Source organism: Phaethon aethereus (assembly GCF_964289735.1).
Source record: "Phaethon aethereus genome assembly, chromosome: 34".
NCBI lineage: Eukaryota > Metazoa > Chordata > Aves > Phaethontiformes > Phaethontidae > Phaethon > Phaethon aethereus.
The window spans coordinates 615,003-637,841 of NC_138610.1; the positions used below are offsets into that span (position 1 = coordinate 615,003).

A 22,839-nucleotide genomic window follows, 5' to 3' on the forward strand; every position below is an offset into this window, starting at 1 on the left:
CTGTCACACAGCTCTCCATCCTCCCTACCTCCACTGAGCTGGCAGACTGCAGCACCTCGCTAGCACCATCCCTCAAACATCGGCGTGCCGCCCCCAGGCTCATCTCTAGCGAGCCTGGTTTTATCCCCTTCCCCCTTCGAATCTAGTTTAAGGCTCTTTCATTCAGCCCTGCTAAGTCCTGTGCAAAGACCCTTTTCCCCCTTTGAGACACGTGTACCCCACCTGTCACCAGCAGGCCTGGTGTCGTGTGGACCAGCTCATGATCAAAAACCTCCCAATTCTGCCGGTGTCACTGGGCTCAAGCTGCTGGCTCTTCCTGTTCCTTCCGTCAGCATTCCTGCAACTGGAAGGACCGAGGAGAACCTACTTGTGCTCCTGATCCCTTAGCCAGTCGTGCCAAGGCCCCGAAGTCTCTCTTGATTGCCCTTGGACTTCTTACTGCAACTTTGTCACTACCTACATGAAAAATCAATAATGGAGAATAATCTGAGGCCGTACCAGGGTAGGAAGCTTATTCTTCACAGCTTTAACTGGGGCCCCAGGGAGGCAGCAGACTTCCCTAAGAAGTGGGTCCGGTCTGCATATGGGGCCTTCTGTGCCCTTCAGAAGGGAGTCTCCTCTGACAATGACCTGTCGTCTTCTTTTTGTGGAAGCGGTACCAGTACAAGCAGATGGGTTTATGGCAATAACCATCAATGGCCATTGGCTCTTTGACCGAACTTCCCGTAAATGCAAGAAGAGACACTCGGACACCCTGAGATGTCCCCTCCCTTCGCTGGGCCTGGGCACGGGCAGCCAAGTGCCGCACGGCAAAGCCCACTGCATCTTCCCCAGGCTGTCTTGTCCTGGCCGGCTGCTGCCAGGAGGGGACAGCGGGTAGTGACAGCCTGGGGGTGACAGGAGGGACAGCAGGCGGTGACAGGCCTTCGGGGTGACAGGAGGGTCAGCACAGGCCTGGGGTGTGACAGGACACCAGGCAATGGCAGGCCCAGGGGGGTGACAGGAGGGACACCACAGGCCTGGGGTGTGACAGGACACCAGGCAGTGGCAGGCCCAGGGGGGTGACAGGAGGGACAGCACAGGCCTGGGGTGTGACAGGACACCAGGCAGTGGCAGGCCCAGGGGGGTGACAGGAGGGACAGCACAGGCCTGGGGTGTGACAGGACACCAGGCAGTGGCAGGCCCAGGGGGGTGACAGGAGGGACAGCACAGGCCTGGGGTGTGACAGGACACCAGGCAGTGGCAGGCCCAGGGGGGTGACAGGAGGGACAGCACAGGCCTGGGGTGTGACAGGACACCAGGCAGTGGCAGGCCCAGGGGGGTGACAGGAGGGACACCACAGGCCTGGGGTGTGACAGGACACCAGGCAGTGGCAGGCCCAGGGGGGTGACAGGAGGGACACCACAGGCCAGGTGAGGCGCGGGGGGGTGCAGTGTTCCGTTGGGCATGCGCAGTGATGCGATCAGGGCAGCCCCTGCGGCTGGCGTCCGTTAAACCGCCAACGGAACGCTGAGGCAGAGGTGCCCGAGTGCCCACAGCGAGTGGTTGGGCCTGGGAGCGCTGCGTGAGAGAGGGAGCAGAGGCCGAGCCGGGGCCGCGGGGGCCTCTCCCCGTCATCCGCCCGCCCGGCCGTCGCTGAGGGCCGCAGGCCGGACTTGTTGCGGGGGTGAGCTCAGCCCCCTCGGTCCGCTGTAGTAGACGCCGTCGGGGAGCAGGCCCCGACCATGTCGTGCGTCCACTACAAGTTCTCCTCCAAGCTGAGCTATGACACGGTCACCTTCACCGGCCTCCACATCTCCCTGTGCGACCTCAAGCGCCAGATCATGGGCCGGGAGAAGCTGAAGGCGGCCACCTGTGACCTGCAGATCACCAACGCCCAGACCAAAGAAGGTGCGTGGGGGCGGCGGGCGTGGGGGCTCGGGGACTACCCGGCTGGCAGTGTCACAGACCACCCTGTGATGGCCATGGCCTGTGGGAGCCACGCTCTGCTCTTTGTGGCTCGTCCCCACGTAGCCTGAGTCAGCCTGAGGCCCATCTTGCCGGCCTCCGGGGGGACTGGGAGGGCAAGCGGCGCGGGGGCTTACACGGGGTGGGAAGCGATAATGTGATGGGAAGAGAACAGGTGGCTACTTTGAAGAAATAAATTGTCTTTGGTGACTTCGTTTTGTGATCACCTTGCTTTACTCCACTGCACTGGAAAACTGGCTTGGTGGCTGTTGCAGCAACTGCTCGCTAGCAACACTTTGGATCAAGAGTGTAGCTGTGAGTTACCATCTGTGCAGACCCTCTAATGGCCCCTCTGCCATGGATGTTCTCCGTATCTAAATGACACCTTGGAATTTCTTGTTAATATCGCTTCTTTTCTACACCAAAGACATTGTCGTTCAGGTGCTATCAAGCATCATTTCACCATATGTCTCTAAGCATTTTTTTTCCCTGGTACTACGTGTGAACCGTATCAGGGCACTACTGAAGTTTTTCGGCAGAACATTTATGGTGACTATACGTAAGAAACGTTCTTAGAGAAGTCATAAATTCTTTTAAAGCTAAAAAATGGTGCTTGATTCTCAGAGATGATAATGGTTTCGTGGTACTTAGTATGATATTTCAGTTTGGTAAGCTGCTGTCTTGACAAGTTTGAATGTGATTACAGGCCTTGGGGTGTGACTTTTCAGAAATAGAAAGATTTGTTGCCAAGTCTCTGCTCGGGGATGTTGCTGCCCAGGAGGAAAAGGTTCCTGCTGGGAGATGCCAGTTTTGTCCGAGAGCTGCCAGACTAAGCTGGCATCTGTTAAATTCAAATCAAGCAAACAAAAATTTCCAGGCACTTCAGGAATAGTGCTCCAGCTTTAATCCTTTCCTATTAAAAGAAGAAAAAGAAAGTTAACTTTTTAGTCTGCGTTGTTTGACTTCACCTTTATTAAGGTGCCATCAACCAAAATGAATTCAATTAACTGAGGCGAAGGAAATAGAAATGAATTAAAGCCACTGGTACCACATCCCTTAAGTCTTAAGTCTGCAGTCTTAAGCTGCAAGCCATAGACAGAGGTGGCCGGCTGTCTTCTGTGTTCTGTCGGCCTTGAGCACCAGCAGCGTGGCCGAATCGCTTTTAGTGAACAGCTATGAAAGCAACGGCGCAGAGATTTCATGCTTTAGCTAAGGGCCTGTTTTGTTGCAGGGCAAGCTTGTCTGACTTCAGATCTGCTTTACACAGGTGAGACTTGGCTGTGCTTTGTTTTTCTCCAAGGATCCCTTGGTTTTGTAGCCTAACAGAAGCAAAAGCCACTTAAGCTAGATCAGGACAGAACCTCATGCGCTAGCAGACTCTCCTTTAGTGACCTTTGGGAGCATTTTGCTGTTGGCATTCACGCTCTCTCAAAAAAAACTGGAAAAGATTGTGCTGCTTGCGTTTGGTTCTCAAACCTGAAGATTTCTTGGAATGTACTGCTAGTGTGCTGAGACGATAAAAATGCACCGTTACATCTGAAATCTGGCTTTTCTATCTGCAAAGGGCTTCCCTCTCTGCCGCGCTGTGTAATTACATATTCATATACATTCTTATGAATTGACTAATGTTTTTTTCTGCATTTATGTTGTTTTCAGAATACACAGAGGCTAATGCCCTGATTCCTAAGAACTCATCAGTAATTGTGAGAAGAATCCCTGTCGGAGGAGTTAAAGCTACCAGCAAAACATACGTTCTGTAGGTATCCATAAAGCACTGTGTTCTGTGTTAGTCGTTTGGGTGTGTTACCTTTTCTAATTGATGTTCCTTTCCAGAGGCACTCAGATTGTATCTTTCTGGTTAAAGCTGCTGTTACTTTTTGTTGTAATGGGGTAGATTTTATTGTTCCTGTCCCAAAGAAAACTTATGCTTTTTGGCCTGCTGGGACATGGGGTTCAAACTCCAACAATGGTAACTGTTAAGAATGATTCTATTTGGTTTGATCTTGGGGTTGTTTTTTCTGAGCGCCAAGTTTTCGATGCTGTTTCCTCTACGTGGAGAGATTCCTTGTTATACGTGTTTGCTTGTCTTGCTTTTAGAGTGAAGACAGGTACGCATTGGAGTGTAAACTTAGAATTTGTTCCCATCTCAGAAGAGTCTGATTCTCAGTGTTTCTGCGTCTATTTGGGGCAGGGGGGTGGCATATGGCAGGTATCCTTATGCCCCAAATCTGGTGTTTTTGCATACTAGCTAGAGGGGAAAGAGCAAGGCTTGCCAGCTCTGCTGATGGGACACTTGGGATGATGCAGGAATTATTTGTTCACTACATCGATGGCTGCATGTCTCATTCATGATGATCTGCAGGCAGATACAGATCAATGAGTATGTGGAATCTCAGCAAGTTCCCAGATGTAATAAATATTTCCCCAAATACTGTAGCATTTTCAAGGTTATCTTAAAGCAAATTCTGGCAATTAAGTCCCTTTTTTTTTTTTTTTATTTCCCTACAGGACTCCTAAATCGCAGAAAATCCTAGGCACTGCCTTCAGGTGACATTTCTACTACTATTTTTAGTCACCATGTTTAAGACACAAAACTGTAGTACAGACTTCATATTTTTGATACTTTCGTAGCAGAGACAAAATATCTGAGGCACTTTGGTGTTCTATTTCTGTAAGTCTTAGAGTAATTTTCTGACAAAGTAGAAATGGGCTTCTGGGGGTTTTTTTAGTTGCACTGAAGGTACCAAGAGAGAGCCGTTTATGTATATGAATACGTTTCCACATGCACTAGACTATCAGCACATCACGTTTTGATGTTCAAGTTCTGTAATCTGTCGTCACTGCTGTATGTTGGGCACAAGGGCTTTCTTTTAAGTTCTGATCACTTTTATTTCTTCTTCCAGATGTCAAACTGAGCCAGTGAGTGGAATATCAAGAGGCGTATGTAAAACACCATCTCACACTTTTTTCTACTCACTGCACTTAATTCCAATCAATGTAGCCTTGTGTTAATTTCCCCAACATTAACCTAATATATTTTCCACTAAAACATAGATGCTGTATGTACAATGTATTTGATTCAGCATCATAGAAATTTTATTCTACGTTTCTAAAAAACTAAGCAGTGATTCGGATGTCTTTCTGATGATGTTTTACTAGTGTCAGCTTAACTGCTGCTTGTGGCATCATAGAATTCAATATCCTGGAAAAGGAACCAGATGAGAGCTACCCTTTTGACTTGTGGAAAAACCGCATGTCATCTTAGATCCCAGTAAATGCCGCAGTCCGTTGCTGACTGGTGGCCTGAGGACTTCATTCCTGCAAGCTGTTGCAGGAGGTAGCTGGGAGGGAGGAGTGTGGTTGCAAAGGAGAAAAAAAAAAATCCCAGGATTGTGCTCTGAATCCATGTTTTCGTCAGCATTAAGACTTGGTTTTGGTCTGCTGGCAAGGAGAAGAATATTAAATTCTCACACTTCCCAAACTAATTTGCGTAGTGTGGCCTGCGGTCTAATACACGACAAGAAATCCATTTTCTCAGTTTTTATAGGCTACTCTGTCATGGCAGACACCTTAATTTCAATAATTTGAGCAGCTTATTTTTTTTCTTGATAAAGTGGTGGTTTACTTTTATGGCGGATGCTTTGGAGTGGTGTTTGCATTTGGGTTTTGTGGGGTGTGGTGAGCCTGGCATTTTTAAACTTATGGAGAGGAGAGGCAGAGTTCCTGTTTCAGGGCTGATGTGCCCATGCTTGATTTTGACAGGCAACTAGGCTGTGTTCATAAAGGCATAGCCATGTGCATTTATAAATGATGAGACGCTAACTGATTGATTTACAAACTACACTGAAAATAAGTTTCCTGTAGTGATGCTTCCTTCTCCAAGAAACATAAATATTGTTTTAGAATCCCTTTTAGCGGACAGTTGACAGCTTCCTTACCCCTTGGACTTTTAAGCAGTTGTGAGCATTTGACAAGGCTGAGACATTCTGGAGCAATACGTAATCTCAAGCGTCTTTGGTTGTTTTAGTTTCTTCTCCTTAACCACATAGGCACTCCTAAGCTGTCGTGGGTTTGGACTTTGTTTTGAACACAGGCAAATGACACTAGGTTGGAAATGCCTCTTTCAGTGATGCTCAGAGCATATAGTGCAGAATTTCCGACTACCGTAGAGGTTAACTATTGCTAGGTTTTGATTGTAAAACTTAAAGATGTTTTTAATTTTTTGTGAACAGAGTGATGACTCTTCTGCACCTCTTTCTCTGGCCCAGCTGATTAAGGTATATATATTTTTTTTTCCTGTCAAATACATTAAAAAAAAAGTGTTTGCTTCAAATTTTTAAATTGTACACTGTGATCTATAGCAGGATAACTGTTGTAATGGGAAGAAAAATTTAATGTAGTTTTTAATAATTTATTTATTTGAACTTTAAAGCCTGTGTAGCTGTTGATAGTATCCTGTGAAGAGCAGTTCCCACTTTGGGAAGATCGAAGGGGAGCACCTTATCAGCCTCCACATAGTGTTGCAGTATGACTCAGCTTCAAGACACAAAGCAGCAGCCCTGCAGAAGCTGTTGACTTGTTCACACATTTCGTTAGGTTTACACTGGAAATGAACACAATGTTCACAGAAGAATTGAATTGGCTGTTGGTTATGGACATCTTGGGGGGGGTTGCAACAGCCAAAGTAGAAGCGTTTCTGTCACATGGGCAATGGCATGGCTATTTTTGAATTTCAGGTCATTATAGTTATAGATCCGTTCTTGGAATGCTGCACAATTTCATAAATTGCAGTATATCTAGAGTGGACAACACGGTCTAATTTGTTGGGGCACAGACAGTGTAGATTGTGCAAATGTTCCTAGTTACATCAGTTAATATGAAGAATTTAGCAGGGGGGAACGTGCAGTTTGGACTGCCTACAGCACGAGTGGTCCAATTTCTACTGAAAAGAGTCTTTTGTCTTGCTGAGGGGCTCTAAAAAGCTTGAATCTCTGTAATGCTTCTGTGTCTGAAGCTGAATTTCAGCAAGCAAAACCAACTTCCCTGACCTTTAAGTTGTGTATCCTTCTGATGCTGCAAATGTAAACAATGGTACTTGCCTTCATCTTTCTCAATTCAATGTACAGTGGCTGTCTTCTCCTTCAAATAGACTGGAGCTTAAAGATCCCTTTAATAATAGCGGCAGGTCTAACTTTTTCTGTGCATAGCTTCAGTCCACTTGGAAGAAAACTGGAGTAGGTGCACAAGTCTTTATAAGGTCCAACCTGAGCCTAAGGTTTTGAGTGCCCAAGAATGCTCTTTTCAAGTAGGTTAACAGGCACATAAGCATCATTTCATGGTGTAAGGACTCCCCAGAACACTTTCAGCACAACTATTTTTTATATAAGCAGCTGTTTTCAGGCAACCTCAGCTAGTGTTGTGCTGCTCTGTACAGGCTTGGGTGAGTGGTGTTGTCTTTGGCTGTGTGCGCTTCAATGTGTTTCTAATGTGCCTCTCAAACGATTACTTGTTAAACAACAGACTGCCAATCTGGCTGAAGCCAATGCTGCCGAAGAAGATAAAATAAAAGCCATGATGATCCAGTCTTGCCGTGAATATGATCCAGCCAAGTAAGTGTGGATAATGTCAAATCCGATCTTTGGCGATGATGGAAAACCTGTAAACTTGTTGGTTTTAAGAAACATGGATTTAACACATGCATCCTTTTTCTTTTTTTTCCCCAAAACACCTTTAGTTACACGAAGAAAGCCTTGGGTCCACCTCTGACATCATATACTTGCTTTGGTTGTGGAAAACCTGGCCACTGTGTAAAGAACTGCCCAACAAAGGGGGTAAGATTGCAGGGGAGTTCTGGTGTGACTTACTTTTAAATTGTTTTCCCTTGGCAGTTCCGTAACAAATACATGAATACTCATGTTAAGAATTGTTTCTTTTGGGGTGAAACGCAGAGGTCATGTGGCAATGTTGCAAAGCCCTTTACAATTCATGGGAAACCTGGAGTTATAAATGTAACATTTTCTTCCTTCTAGGCCATGGACATTACATATGTCCATAGATCTTTCTCCACACACTGTCATGCATATTTTATACATTTCAATTTTATTGGAAATTTTTCTGGTTTCAATGCTTTTTAATGACAGTTCACAGTTTTCAGTAGTTTGTAAAAACCCAAGATGTTTCTATCGACATCCGTTCAATGTTTGCGTGTTTTAGTTACACAAGCACCTGGCTGAGTAGCCATGCCATTTGACATCAGTTGCTGAATGTATATGCGTGAGATACGAATTCCACCTTCACTAGAGAAGGTGAATCTCAGTTTCTCAGTGTCGGATTCAGAGCACCAAGTTAAGCTCTCACTCTGAACTGCGCTTTGAAGGAGGAGCGGGGTTGTGTCTCTTCTCCAAGTGGATGGTGAGCCAAGGGATATTTCACCCTTAAGGAACCTGACGTTAAGCCAAAGGATGTTGACCGAGTTCAAAACACTGCTCAAGCCTTTGGGACACCCTGGCTATATTCCTTTAGGAAGAAAGGTATTTTAGTCGAGCAAGCCTTACACTGGGTAAAAGCAGAGGATTAAAGGCTTTTGCTGCTGAAAATCATCATTGAAATGTCCTTTTAAGGGTGGGTCTTAAGATGAGAGATATCTGCACTTCTTTTCTTAACAGGACAGAATTTTTGAGTCTGTTCCCAGAATTAAAAGGAGCACAGGAATTCCGAGGAGTTTCCTGATGGAGGTGAAAGATCCCAGTATAAAGGGTGCTATGCTGACAAGCACTGGGAAATACGCCATACCAATTATTAGTGCGTAAGTATGGGATTAATGGGACTGAGCAGAAAGGGAACGAGAGAAACCATGCGTGTGTGTCCGAGTGGCAATGCAAGCAAGTTGGCCAGCGTCTGTAATTACGAAGGAGGAAGCACCATCATTGTATCGTTGCCTTAAAATCTGTGATACTTTCTAATATGGAAATAGACTGGTCCTGCTGTTCACACCCCTGGAAGTTGGTTCAACTTGTGGTACACCTAGAATCTGTAGGTCTGCAAAAGATTTCACTAGTGCTTACCGTTGGAGTCATTCTCCTCGAAAGCTCGTTTTGCTTCTCTTTGACGTTTCAAAGGCTTCTTGCCCAATTTAGCAAATAGCTGTGTGAGTGAGATTTCCTCCCCCTCTGGCTTTGATCAAATCTCATGTGTGAACCAGACGGATGTTTTCCTGTTTTGCTTTACCCTAAGAAAATCCTACTGTGTGGTGACAAGAGTGGCTGAGAAGAAATGCACTTGATAGCACTTCTGTTTGTGGCTGTCATGGATCTCCTTGTGTAGAAGCTGAGACATAGTTTTCTTTTATTCATAAAGTGTATTTAATCGGAGACTCACTTGATCCTGAGCCTGCAATTTACATTGACCCTCTGGCAGAGGAGAGGTGGGATTCATTTCAGCTGATTTCTGGATGTTGAAAAATGATTTTTCTAGTCTGAGCCAATCTCTTAGTTGATCCCATGAATGGGAGAGTTCTGCAGAAGGAAAATTGTTCCCCCTCCCTCTTCTGGTGTGGTGGCCAAAGAGAAGTAGTTGAAACTAAATGCCTACGCTTTAGAAGGCTAATGTGGACTGAGAAGAATGCCATCTATTTTACCTTCCTTGCGGAAAATCCAAAGCTTGGAAAAGTTCTCCTTTGCCCATCTTTCACTTGTTGTTTTTCCTTCCCTGCCCCGCCTCCAGGGAAGCGTATGCTAGAGGAAAGAAGGAAAAGCCTCCCTTTTCACCAGAGGAGCCGTCCTCCTCCTCCTCCTCAGACGCTCCTGTTCCAGAGGAGTTGTTATGTCTCATTTGCAAAGAGGTCATGAGTGACGCAGCTGTTACTCCCTGCTGTGGAAACAGTTACTGTGACGAATGTAAGTCTTACTCCCACGGTTGTTAACTCAAAACATGGCATCTGACCTTCCGATACCTGAGTATACCCAGAACGGGAGAGGACCCTTCTTATGCAAAGGGCAGAAAAAAAAGGCAGAAAAAAAAGAGTTGGGCGTTTAATCCACATTCTTCTCCACAGGAGAGTTGGTGAAATCCTTCAGAACTTGAATCCATATATGAACGGTTTTTTGAGATGTGTTTTATTCATCAACCTTGAGGTTGGTGACTTCTCACTGTCCTGCACAGTGGAAAGACCAGTCCAAACATCGAGACACAGCCTACTCTACAGCTTCCAAGTAACAGCAGTGAAATATCAACACTGCTTAGTTATTTGCTGCATGCTGGACATTTTTTACACTATTGGACATTTACCGCTTCAGGCTCTCAGTTCAAGACTGTATTCACCCATTAATCATATACGTGTTTTTATAATTGATTAGAACCCCAACATTTTCCTTAGTTTTGCTGAAAACTCTTTTGACGGTTCTCATTATTCACAGGTATTAGAACAGCGTTACTGGAATCTGAGGAACATACATGCCCAACGTGTCATCAAACAGACGTTTCTCCCGATGCTTTAACTGCCAACAAGTTGTTACGCCAGGTGACATGCTGACATTTATGTAAACTGTTTGTTAGACAGGTCTATTTGCGAAAAGCTGAAAGGGAAGAAAATACTCGTTTACATCTCCTTAAGCAAGGCTAAATGGAATAAGGCTAAATTTACTTTTCAGAGCCGTTATCTGGTGTTAGAGAAGCTTACAACTCTTTAGAGAGAATCTGGCAAATTCAGGTCACACTTTTGCTTAACGTGATTGCCTCACTTTCAAATTTGGTGTTAACACTGAGGTACTGTAAATAGAGATACTCTGCGTTACCCATCGTTAGGGTCAGTGTTTCACCTGATGTCTTCCTATACCTGTATGTTGATTGATTTTAGGATTGATAATGTTTACAGGAACACACAAGTAATTTTGCTCTGGGGAGGCTTTTGTTCGTACATCTACTGAAGTTTCATAGTGCCTTTCTGTACGTGTTTTTCTGCCTCTAGGCTGTGAACAACTTCAATAATGGAACTGGCTACAGAGAGCAGATTCAGCAGCAACGTCAGCAGCAGCCGCCACCTCCACCACCTCCACCACCACTAACGAGACAAACAAGAGCGCACAACATGCAGCCTCAGCTCCGGCCAGCAGTTTCCAGACAGCAGGACCCACTAATGACTCCATTAGCATCCCTGGCTCCCAATTCTGCTACTGCTTTGTCATCGTTGGCCTCTGGTCAGTCCTCTGTGGCCGTTGGGCTGCCAGTAAATCCGTCTTCTGTCGTCACCTCTGGTCTCCCTCCAGCAGTGTCCCTGTCTCTCTGTGCTGAACAGCCGGACGGACCTCTTTGGTAAGTAAATCTGTAGATCAACAGGGATATAAAGGACACTAAAATGCTCAAGTTAGATTCTTCTTCTTGTTGAGCTTCTCCACTAGCTATTTATCTATCGGTAGTGACAGTTCCCGATACTAGTGGAAGTTCTGGGTTTTGTATTTACTTTGAGTGAGGACACTTTGATAACTCGGATCATGCAAGGATTTTCTCAGAAGTATTTCTTGCTTAGTTCCCGTATCAGTCATCGGCTACCAGTTTTACCCTGAAAGAGGCACATTTTGCCCAGGGGCCCTTTGGTTTTATGTGGCTAGCAACTCCTAAAGGAGCCCTCTAGTTATGTCAAAGCTTCTTGAGTGCATTAATTTCTCTCTAGTACGGAGGAAGCAACAGTTTCATGAAACCTGTAAAAGCACAATTAGAGCTAAAACTGAGCAGGTGTTTTCCTATTACGTTTTTCTACGGTATTTCTACCATCAATCTTACGATAAGTCAGAGTCATCCTCAGTAACACAAAGGGCAGTCGGTGACGCGTGCTGACCTGGCTAATAAACACTGAAACGCCGTAACTTTGAAGTATTTACAAACATGAAAGTCTGAGTTTGCAGCCCGGTGAAGTCACATGAAAAGACGTGAAAGATCTGTACGATTGTTTAGGGCTTGTGGCCTTTCAGCTTTATGCCTGGGCTGCAAATAGCCTCTCTGTCCAGAAGACTGTCAGGCTCAGCTGTAGCGTTGAATGCAAAGAACGGCAATTCAGAAGAACCTCTAAGGCAGCCTCTGCACTCGCACATAAACATTTCCTCATAGAATTTCAGTTCTTGCGTCTTCCAAAACTGAGATTCAGTGTGTGACTTGTATGTGCTCTAACCCTTTCACGTGCAGCTAGCTTAAGAAGATATTTTTCCAGTGAGCTTTCTCTTGGCATGCCAGTAGTCCAAATCGACTTCTTTCCAGTCTTCATTAAGAATGGGCCAACTTCACATCTGTAAATCTGATGAAGATTTTTAAATTTTTTTTTCCTGTTTACAGTAGTCAGCCTTTTCTCACCTTGGACTTGCTATTTCCAGTAGCACTTGAAAACGCTGTTTGAATAATAACTTTTTTTTTTTTTTTTGTAGTGATGCTGATACTGTGTTACCTCCTGCTGCTCTGGTGACTGCTACTGAACTTCTGAAATTTCCCTCTCTGTCAACCAGCAGCTTGTTGGAAGAGGAGGTCAGTTTTCTTTCAAATGATGCAGTGACTGTTGCCTTTTAGTGGAGCTTAATTTCTATCTGTTTGCATGTATTGACAAGGGCGATCACGTTCCTGCACTAAGGCAACCAGCGATCCCAAGGCTTCTGGGCCCCCAAGGGCAATCAGTACCCTCAACCGGTAAGTCACTATAACTTTAGAATTTCTTTTAAAAAGCTGTCTTGAGATAAACTAAATGGGATTTTTTTCTTTTTCCTCTCCCTACGCCAAAAGCTCATGCAATCACAGGCAGCACAGTTGGCTCAGCTGGTGGCAGACCAGGCTGGCAACGGTAAGTATTCTACAGAAATCCGGTATATTACGACCCGTAACCTGTTCAACGAGGCCGTAACACTTAACTTAGACAACAGCTGATTTATAATGGAGTAAGTATGCCCAGATAGTTGTGGAGAATAGAAGCGGTGATTAATTTTTAAAGGGCTTAATTTGATTTGGCTTTGACAAAGGGGATCTGTGCTTGCAGTAGAGTATTTAAAGTAAAACTCCAGTACGTGATTGAAAAGAGGACTCTGAAAAAGGAGCAGTTTTTGAGGGAACCAGCAGTACATCTAAAAATGAAATATAACTAAAGGATTGGGTGGAAAGCCACCCTTTTGATTACTGGCTGAACAGACCTGAAGACATTGATTCCCCAATACAAATCAGCCTCCAACATTCTTTATTTCACAACTTAGCGGATACTGGTGGAGCAAATTCTTGGAAAAGTCAAGGCTGTTATTTGATGACAATTTTGAATTTCTTCAATGTTCTCATCTCAACGAGCCAAGGTGCTTTCTCTCAGTGGGAGAGAGAGGCGTTTGTTTGATCTATTATTGCCGTGTCAAGTTAGTCCTTCCTTTTGGTACGCCTTTGTTAGAGATCGGTTGTAAGCGTGCATTGTGTTTATAATGTCTTAAAGATAAAGCACAACAAAAGCCAGGACGATTCCACAGATTTCCTAAAACTCTCAAATTTAGTAAGCAAGAAAATAACAATTCAGGGACAAGAACAGGCCAAAGACATCATCATGAGGCAAGACCACAGGTGATGCCTGTGGAAGAAGCTAAAAGAAGTTTGAGAGAAGATTAGTTAATATTTGTGCAGTACTTTGAGGATCAGCAGTGTGATCTTCAGTAGTAAGTATAAGCAGTAAGTACATCAAGGAGTGGCAGAGGAGCGGTGGGCGCTTGGCACATGGGACATGGGAGTGTCTTTTAAGCACGGGCAGCCTCCATCCACGGTCACAAAGCGGAGTATAAGGGGAGAAGACTGCGGGAGCTGTTGTGGGCGAGGGTCTGGAAGGCAAGCATGAGGATCAAGAAGGGAGTGTAGTCTCAAGTGAAGGGAAAGCAGGGAGAAAAATGCTGAAGTTGAGGGTAGGAAGTGCTCGCCACCAGGCTGCAGCTTCATTGGCTTTCCTCTTTACAATCAGGGCAGAGTGTGACAAAGAGTGACACATGTTTTTGGGTTTCTTCAGAAGTTCAAATCGAGGACGCCTGCACAGTGGACGTTCCCAAAGGACTCATGCCCCAACAGAAGCAGCATCAACATCCGTCGTCGTGCCTGTGCCTCCAGCTCCCTCGTACCCTCCACCACCCCATGCACTTCCTTCAGGGCTACCACCAGCACAGTCTCCTCTTCACTTTCCACCTGGTCAGCTTCCATCTGCTGGGTACGCTGTTCCCCCTCCAGGATATCCTCCAGCTCCTGCCAACATGTCATCAGCTTGGGTAGCAACAGCAGTGCCAAGGGCTCATGCAAATACCATCCTCATGACACAAGCACCTCCTTTATCAAGGGAGGAGTTTTACCGAGAACAGCAGAGACTGCAAGAGGAGTAAGTATTTGGCTCAATGAAGTTGCCTTGGTTTTCGTTGTTGTATTTCAATAGCATATCAGACTGCAGTTACACCACAGTGCACCTGACATCAACAAAATGCAAGAATCGTCACGGTGTCATAATATCATGTCCTTTTTCTTTGCAAAGGGTAAACATGCAAAACTGAGACAAGACAAATGTAGTTCTAAAATATTGGCTAAAAGTTGTAGGTATTCTAAGCTGGTCTTCCTTCGATGTTAGCTGTTCACCTTTTGCATTTGCATGCAGTAGGCATTTTCTCCTAGTGGCCATGTTGTGTTTCTTGATGTCTTTTGGTAACGAAGGTCAAACTACAATGGTAGTAAAGGTCAAACTTGTTTTCACAGGGACAAGAAAAAGTCCAAACCTGATGAGTTTACAAAGGATGAGTTTGCTAAGGAAGTGATGGAATATAACAAGTCTCGAAAGGAGCGTTCGGTTTCCAGGTACGTGCTTTACATGTCCATTATGGAGAAGCAGATTGTCTGGAAGAATCAGGAGGCATTCCACTCCACCGCTCTGTTGCTAGACGGATGGGATGATCCCAGGGATTAGCAGCGACAGGAGTTTCATGTGTGCATTCCTAGCTTAAATAGGGCAGAGATTACAGTTGACTGGCAGTTATAATTTGGCAACAGCTGTTCAGGAACAGGTTTCTCTTTTAGTAAAGCTTCTCTGTAATGGCATCCTTCACCGCCTGACAGCCGTGAGGAGGCCAGAAATTGAAGAGGTGGAGTTGCTGGATTTTCTGCATCTCCCTATTCTGCTTGTAACCATTTCCTCAAAGCACTTTGGAGGAGATCTGTGAGAGACGTTGTCTTCATCTCCTCTTCTGTTTACCACATGTGGGTACACAGAGAGATTTCAAGCTGGACTGCAAACTGGTGGCTTATGCTAGTATGGTTTTGACCTTGTAAAATTTGTCTCATGACTCAGACTTGTTTGTAAGGAAATCTTGAATTGCTGAAGGACTTATAGAGGAGGGAAGATGCTCATGAACGTCTGCGGAATGATGCGAAAGGGTTCTTTAAAAAATAATAAAAGAACTCCTTGTGAAGAAAAACCTCAGGGTAGCTGATGTTTTCTATCCCCAAAAGTCACTTGGGCAGGAGTGCTGAAAAGCTCTCTCTTGCTCATGCTGCCAGTATCTGTCCTAGAGTAATGGCATTGAGTGATCCTAGTCGAGGCTGAGTTCAGAAGCTTTTCGAGATGATTTCTCTTGAAATGCAGTCACTATCCCTGGTTAGAGCTAGAGGTATGTGTAAGATTTTGCTAGCCCATCTGGCCAGAAGTGTTGATTAAAGACAACTGGACGTAAGAATTTTGCATCCCATACAAATTGCAAAGAAGTAGTGAAGTTAAATAGTCCAAGCAGCATTTTAACATTGATCTTTACTGTATTAATGCTACATCGTGTTCTCTCGATGTTTGATACTGCACGGTAGCCATAAAGACTTGCTCTTTTTGCATCTGACTGCAACAAAAGGGATTTGCACTGCGTGTAGTGGTTGAGGAGTGAAAAATGTGCACGTTCATGTCCCAGTAGAGGCCAGTGTACAGCACCTTAAATCAATCAATAGCCAAAGGAAATCTGGGAGGAAAAAAGCTGGGGAGAGTAACTGTTTTGAATTAACTTCATCTGGTTTTTTGTGTTCTGGTTTTTTTAAGGTCCAACTCTCCAAAAAGCTGAGGAGAGTAACTGTTTTGAATTAACTTGATCAATTTTTTTGTGTTGTGTTTTTTTTAAGGTCCAACTCTCCCTATAGTACTTCATCTTCCTCTACAAGTTCGCATACCTACTCCAAGTCAAGAACAGGTTCTTCCTACTCTTGCTCGTACTCTCGATCATTTAGTCGTTCCCATTCTCGCTCCTACTCACGATCACCACCATATCCAAGAAGAGGCAAAGGGAAGAGTCACAAGAACTGTCATTCCTGGTCAAGGCCACATGGTTATCACCGGTCGAGGTCAAAGTCACCCCCACACAGAAGACACCATTCACGGTCAAGGTCTCCAGTAGTCCGAGGCCAATCTCCCAGGAAATGGACTATATCTCAAGGGGAAGGAGGAAGGGAGTATTTTAACCAGTACAGACAAGTTCCACCGTATGATATGAAAGCTTCCGATGGCAGATCTATTGACTTTGGAGATCCATTTGGAGAGCAAGGATACGGAGAATGGGAAAGGAACTACAGAGAGTGGTATGAAACGTTTTACAAGGGCAATGCTGTTGGTGCTCCAGTAAAGAGAGGGAACTTTTCTCCAGACTGCTTTGGTCCACCTGGGACCAGACGAGAGTATTCGCCATATGCTTGGGGACATAGGGAGGATTATCCTGTGGGGCATAGGCAGCGCAGCTGTAATAGAGCTGGAAATTACCCTGAACAACCTTCCGGAAGAGAGAGCCGTGGCAACAAAGAGAGGGAGATGCAAAATCCACGTGGAGATGACAAAGGAAATAAACCTAAAAAACACCAGGAGAGAAGGAAAGAGGATGCGAATGAAGGCTTTCTCAATGCTGAGTTGCTAGAAGGTGCGAGAAAACCAAGAGAGCCAGTTACAGGAGAAGTCGTTCAAAGGGACTCATTGTTCATGCTCCCAAGCAGAGATGATGCCACCCCTGAGATGAGGGATGAGCATTTGGGAGCAGATTCTATGGCTTTCAAGCCAGGGTCTAAAAAGAAGAAAGAGAAGGATGAGCGAAAAGCAAAACCTGGCAAGACAAAGCGGGAAGTAGAAGTGGCTGTTCCTCCTCAGAAAGACAAGAGAAGAAAACCAGCTAAAGCTTCCCAAGTGAAGGTGGACAGCGAGCATGAAAAATCTCCTCAAATGGAACCTCCTGTGAAACAAGTGAAGGAGGACATGCCAAAGACAGACAATGTTTAAACATCTTCCTCTCCAAAGGATGCGAAGACTCTTGGTACCCCACAGAAAATTCATCCAAAAGTGACAGAAGATCACCCAGAAACTAGACCAGTCGTGGAGGAAAAGGCAAAGAAAGACCATCCAAAAGAAACCAACTCAGAGCAGAGGACAGGGAGAGGTCATTCAGCAATTACAATCAGAGGGTAAACAGCCTCAACTTGGGAAAATTATTTTAAATTCTTGCCAACCAAAATCAGAGTAGGATAATGAGAAATAAGACGAAATCTTAAAACATATCCCCCCCATCCCTCCCTGCTTCCTGGGCTGTCACGAATGGATAATTTAGGCTGTTTGAAGAATCACCACCAAAGATACCAGAAAGCACATGATTTTAATCTAGATTTGTAAAAAGCATGAGTTAGCAGAAGGCGATGGCAAGGTCCACTCTATTCCTTATTCAAGGTGGAAAAGCTGTGCAGATAGAACAATTAAACTGGAATGATTTACTCGTCTATCAAATCGAGTTAATGTGTATATTTGAGGAGGGAAAGTAGGAGAGACCCTTCCATTGAGTCACGAGATTCAGAGAGGACCCCCATGCTTTCTAAAGTCCTTTTCAGAGAGGAGTCTAGGTGCGACTGAATCCACTCCTATTCCCAGATTTGGTCAACAGTTTATGACTAAAGGGACAGGGTATCGGGGATTCTGGTGTAGTGATACAGACTATGATTTTGTACTTCCTGTAACTTAAAGATGGCAATTTATCCAATACAAAATAGCAGCAATCACATTCACTAACAATGCCGAGATAAGTCACAGTATCAAATCATATAAAACTTAGCAGCATAATCCACTGAAACTTAGAAGTCCTTAATCACACGCACACCTATAGGTGTAGAGACAGAGAGCCATAAAGAGATCTAGAGAAAAGAGATAGAGATGTACCAAGGTACCTATTCAATATGCCCCTGGAATTCAGTCAAATACTCACATCGAATGCTTTGCATCGCTCAATGGCTGCACAGTCGAGCCTCTGAGCTGATCGTGAACTTGAGGGTTCACGGGCTCTGAGAGGCGTCCCACTCAGAGGGAGGTGCTAGTTGCAGCCCGCTGCGGTCCAGGAGAGCTCAAAGGGTCTCACTTGGGACCACACTTTATAGGACTGGGAGATGACTGACTTTAGGCATCAGTGAGTTTCCACAATGCAGGCAGGTGATTTCTCAAGGTTTTGACGTTACCGCTGCCAGGATTGTCTGGAGATAATTGATTAGTTCTGTTCCTGTCCTGTACCTTGTTCAGGTGATTGCGTCCCTGATACCCTCAGTGCCATTCTCCTCCTCGTCTACACAAGAGCGCCTGGTACAGCTGAGGGCCTCTCTCTGCCAAACCCTTTGTTCAGAGGCCGAGGCTGGTCAGGCAATTTAGAGTGGCCCAGGTACAAGGCAAAGGGCTGGGATGTGCACCAGCACACGGGCTCAGCTTTGCTCCGGATGTCTTTTCCGCAGGTCCTGCCAGGATCCTGCTGCAGTGCGGGTGTCCCACGGGGTTACGGCCTCCTTCGGGCATCCCCCTGCCCCGGCGGGGGGTCCTCCCCGGGCTGCAGGTGGAGATCTGCTCCAGCGTGGAGCTGCATGGCTGCAGGGGCACAGCCTGCCTCACCATGGTCTTCACCAGGGGCTGCAGGGGAACCTCTGCTGCGGCGCCTGGAGCACCTCCTGCCCCTCCTTCCGCACGGACCTTGGTGTCTGCAGGGCTGTTTTCACATGTTCTCACTCCTCTCTCCGGCTGCAAATGCCACGTGCCGGTTTTGTCCCCTTCTGAAATATGTTATCCCAGAGGTGCTGCCCCCGTTGCTGCCTGGCTTGGCCCCGCCGGGCACGGGCTCTATGGGACACAGGGGAAGCTTCTAGCAGCTTCTCACAGAAGCCACCCCTGCAGCCCTGCTGCCACAACCTTGCCACGCAAACCCCATGCAGAGGACGAGGTTGCCGTGCATAAACTCGCAAACCAACCCAGAACGGCTGCCATTGTGATGTAACAGGAACGGTGTCACAGAGGGCGAGAAGGCAGGCATAAGTGTCCCGAGCAATCTCCATAGCAGGCTCACTCCAGGAAGACCCTCGTGGTGTGGGCATTCCCGTCCAAGAGCCTGCAGATGTGATGGGGATGTCCTTTATCCTCCTGGTTGCCTAGAGTCTGCAAAATTGTGGCGTATCGTTGCAAAAATGAGAGAGCAAGTCTGTGCTGCAGTTCGCATTTTCTTTTCTTTGGCTTTTTCTGTATTGTATTTGCCAGACAGACCCTGGCTGGCCACACATGTAGCAAGTAAGTGGAGGTTTTTACTACTAGTTGGCTTCTGTATCGATGTGTTCTTTGGCTGTTTCTTAATAACGGAGTTGATTTTTAAACAAAAATGCCAGTAAGATACCATTACTTTGGTAAAGCTTCTGTCAACAGCTTCAGCTAATAAGGGGGTATCTCTATCCCACCGGGTGTGGACAGCTTTTGGGATTTAACCTGCAGTGGTTCAGTTCCCCACGCCTGGTAGTGTGTGGCAGTGGGGTCTGCAATTTCCTCAGTTTGCTGGTTCAACCAGTGCAACTGCTAAAATGCGGACTGGGAGAGCTTCTCGGAAGTCCTAGAAACTGTGAGGTTAATCTCCAGAATTTACTGACATTTCTCTTCTTTTGAGGGAAAGCATCTTTTTTTTTTAACCTGCATAATGAAGACATATGACTGTCTAAGTTGACACTTAATGTGTGCTAAAAAAGCAATTAGTTTTGTGGTGAAATGCAAAATTCAAAACACTTTGTGTACGCTCCTGAACTCAGGAGCTGTGACTGTGGTTTGTCAGAATAGAACTGCCACAGCTAAGGTGGATTTTCAGCAAGCTTTAATGGGGGAACAGAAGCATTGACAGTTAAAGACCAATTGGCACTTTCCTGACCAAGTTTCCAATTCTTTTAGTTACTGGCAAAACAGGGCAAAAAATAGACACAAGAAACTGTAGAAAAAAGAGTAACCTAATCTATTGTCCTGTTACCCTCCTCTCTATGTAAAATAGCTGTTTCTACTGGAGGGATGTTGTGAAAGAAACATGTCGTCTCTTTGGATTTCCTTGTTCTGTGGGTTTCCCCACAAAAGGCATTTTTATAAGAGCATCTGGTTAATTTTCCTTTGCACATTGCTGGTAAAGTCGCCCATGGATACGTAGAAGTCCATCCTTCGGTGAGTGTGAAAGTAACCTTTAGCTTTCCTAGCATTTAAGAATGGTGGAGCAAGCTGTGAGATTTGCCTTTTGTGACAGAGTGCCAGCCTTGCAGGCTGAAGGAAAGTCAACCGTAGCGTCTTTGCAGCAGCAGCAAAGGGATCACGGGCTGTTTTCTAGCTTTCTGTTTAAAAACATCAAAACAGATGAAAGTCTGTTCTTGCAGGCAGAAGTTTGCCTTAAGACTACTGCTTAATGGGAGCCTGGCCTGAAATAAGATGACATTACTAATGTTTTAGCTGCACAATTTAGCACTGTCAGACCAAGCGTGGAGCCCAGTGGGAAACATAGTTCTAGGCATTTGACATGACAGGAGGGCAATTATTCCCTGCTTTATTTTTCCCTTAATCACCTTCTATCCCCAGGTAAGCAAAGTGCTAGCGATGCATGGAAAGCCATGCACTGATCTAACGCATGGCAAAGGAACATTCCCCTTCCCATTAGGGCACCCCTGGCTTGAGAGAGTTGGCCCTTAATCCGACGTTCAGGATGTCTGACGTCTCGCTCCCTCCTTTGGCCAGTTCAGTACCTGTTGCACTGTTTCTCTTTACACGTTGGGCAACGGCGCTGAGTCTCTCAGAAAATACAGGACGCTGTCTGTGTGCGTGTGTCTCTCTGTGACAGTGTGTCCAAGTACAGGTGACTTAAGGCACATAAATTTGTGAGAAGGTGATAGAACCCGCTGCGTCTGCGTCGCAGCTGGGACTGGTGGGGGGTTCAGCTCACCGCACTTCAAGGATCTGCACTGTAGGCTTCAGTTTACACGTAGCCAACGGATCAGCCAGACTTCCCTTGCCTGCCCCACATCTGGAGTCTGCCGGACGGTTGCCAACACCCCGGCGGTGGCTTTTATTCTCCGCTGCCTGTAACGGGAGCCCGGGTGAGCAGTCGGGATGCCTGCCTGGCAGCCCCGGGCAGGTCAGCAGGACGCGCCTTGCTGCCGAGAGGGCTGCATTCCCTCTGGGCTCCTGCTGCGGTGAGACACAGGCAAACAGGAGAAAGATCGCTGTGTGAACTTAGGAGCAGGTGAAGAGGAGGTTGGTGCTGAAAAAGGAGCTTTTAGACAGGGAAGTTGAGCACCGTGGAAACAGGCAATATGATTAGCCCATGGCTAAAACAGTAGAGAAACAAATAGCCATCTCTCCAAAGGCAAATTCCCAACAAGACTACGCAGCGGGCTTTGCCCTTTGATGTGCGTTAATTAACATAGCCAGTAGGCACCTGTTAGCTTAATTAACTGTTACCATGTCTGTAGATACAATGCCAAAGCAATGAACCAGCAACTAGATGTGACTTCTAGCGATATATCCAGGCATGACATTTTTTGACTAAGCACAGGCATGGATAAGTTGTTTTCAGCAAGAATGAAAAACGCCAAGACAACTTAACAAAACAGCAGGGTCATTTGTAACCTTTAAATTGTGCTGTGCCACGTGTAACTTAGCACCGGGGCTGTAGGACTACAGGCATGTCCACATTGGTTCCTGAAGATGTCAGAAGGAAAGCAGCGTTAGCTTTGACAGTCCCTGTAGTGACCAATTTAAAGTGGCCTCTTCACATTCCTTTCCTTTTCCAAGGCAAGCGGTCTTGAACCTATACAAACCCTGCCTGAAAATGTGGCTAGAAACCCAGGAATGGGAGCGGAGGGGTGGTCTCTTTCGTGCCACGTCGAGAGCAGGACTAGACAGAGGCACTTTGTAACTGCCCTTAGGTAGAGGTCTATATGGGGTCTAAAAGCCCTAAGCTCTGCTTAGAGCCCAGGATGTATCCATAAAATGCCATACAATGGATTAGTTTTTTCAAACCCACAAAGTAATTGCCAATCTAAACTGTGTTAGGGAATGTATGTTTTGAATTGCAAAATCAAAATTCAATAAGCTAGGAAGTGCTACGGTTGTATTTTTTTTTGTTTCTGTAACCTTAATGATCTTTTCAGTACGGCGTTTTATACGTAATGTACGTCTGTGTTTTCTCTCTGTTATGCAGTCAAGTCCAGAATAACAGCAGTTGCTGAAATAATGGTCACAAATCATATAATTACTAAAGCATTACCAGCTGTTTTTATGTGTTTTCACAGTAACAAAATCACTTCCTGCTTCCAAAACGTGCATGAACAAGACTACTCAAGTTAATGGTTTTCCCTGTTGTTTTGGGTGACCATAAAGCAAATTAATCTCCTACAAGGGCCCAATTTGGAACGAATTGTTACCGAAATCCTTGTCATGAGGGAAAACACAAACTCCAGTATTGTGTAATGAATTAAACCCAACTTGTGTAATGAATTAAGGAAGAAATGGGGTTCTGGGAGAGGGTGGGGGCTGGAATTAAGGAAGAGATGGGGTTCTGGGAGAGGGTGGGGGCTGGAGCAGGTGGG

General features: G+C 45.6%; 1 protein-coding gene across 1 annotated transcript; it reads left to right on the top strand.

Moving 5' to 3' along the window:
- Window positions 1-1,724: 1,724 nt before the first annotated feature.
- Window positions 1,725-17,404, top strand: LOC309414924 (E3 ubiquitin-protein ligase RBBP6-like; the record flags this gene model as incomplete). Its single annotated transcript, XM_082012303.1, is given in 18 exon segments — window positions 1,725-1,890; window positions 3,604-3,703; window positions 4,456-4,494; window positions 4,851-4,887; window positions 6,180-6,224; window positions 7,468-7,556; window positions 7,682-7,778; window positions 8,613-8,752; window positions 9,670-9,842; window positions 10,362-10,465; window positions 10,913-11,256; window positions 12,360-12,456; window positions 12,537-12,615; window positions 12,709-12,766; window positions 13,952-14,311; window positions 14,680-14,778; window positions 16,081-17,215; window positions 17,219-17,404. Coding segments are annotated over 18 exon segments (3,348 nt in total).
- Window positions 17,405-22,839: the final 5,435 nt, after the last annotated feature.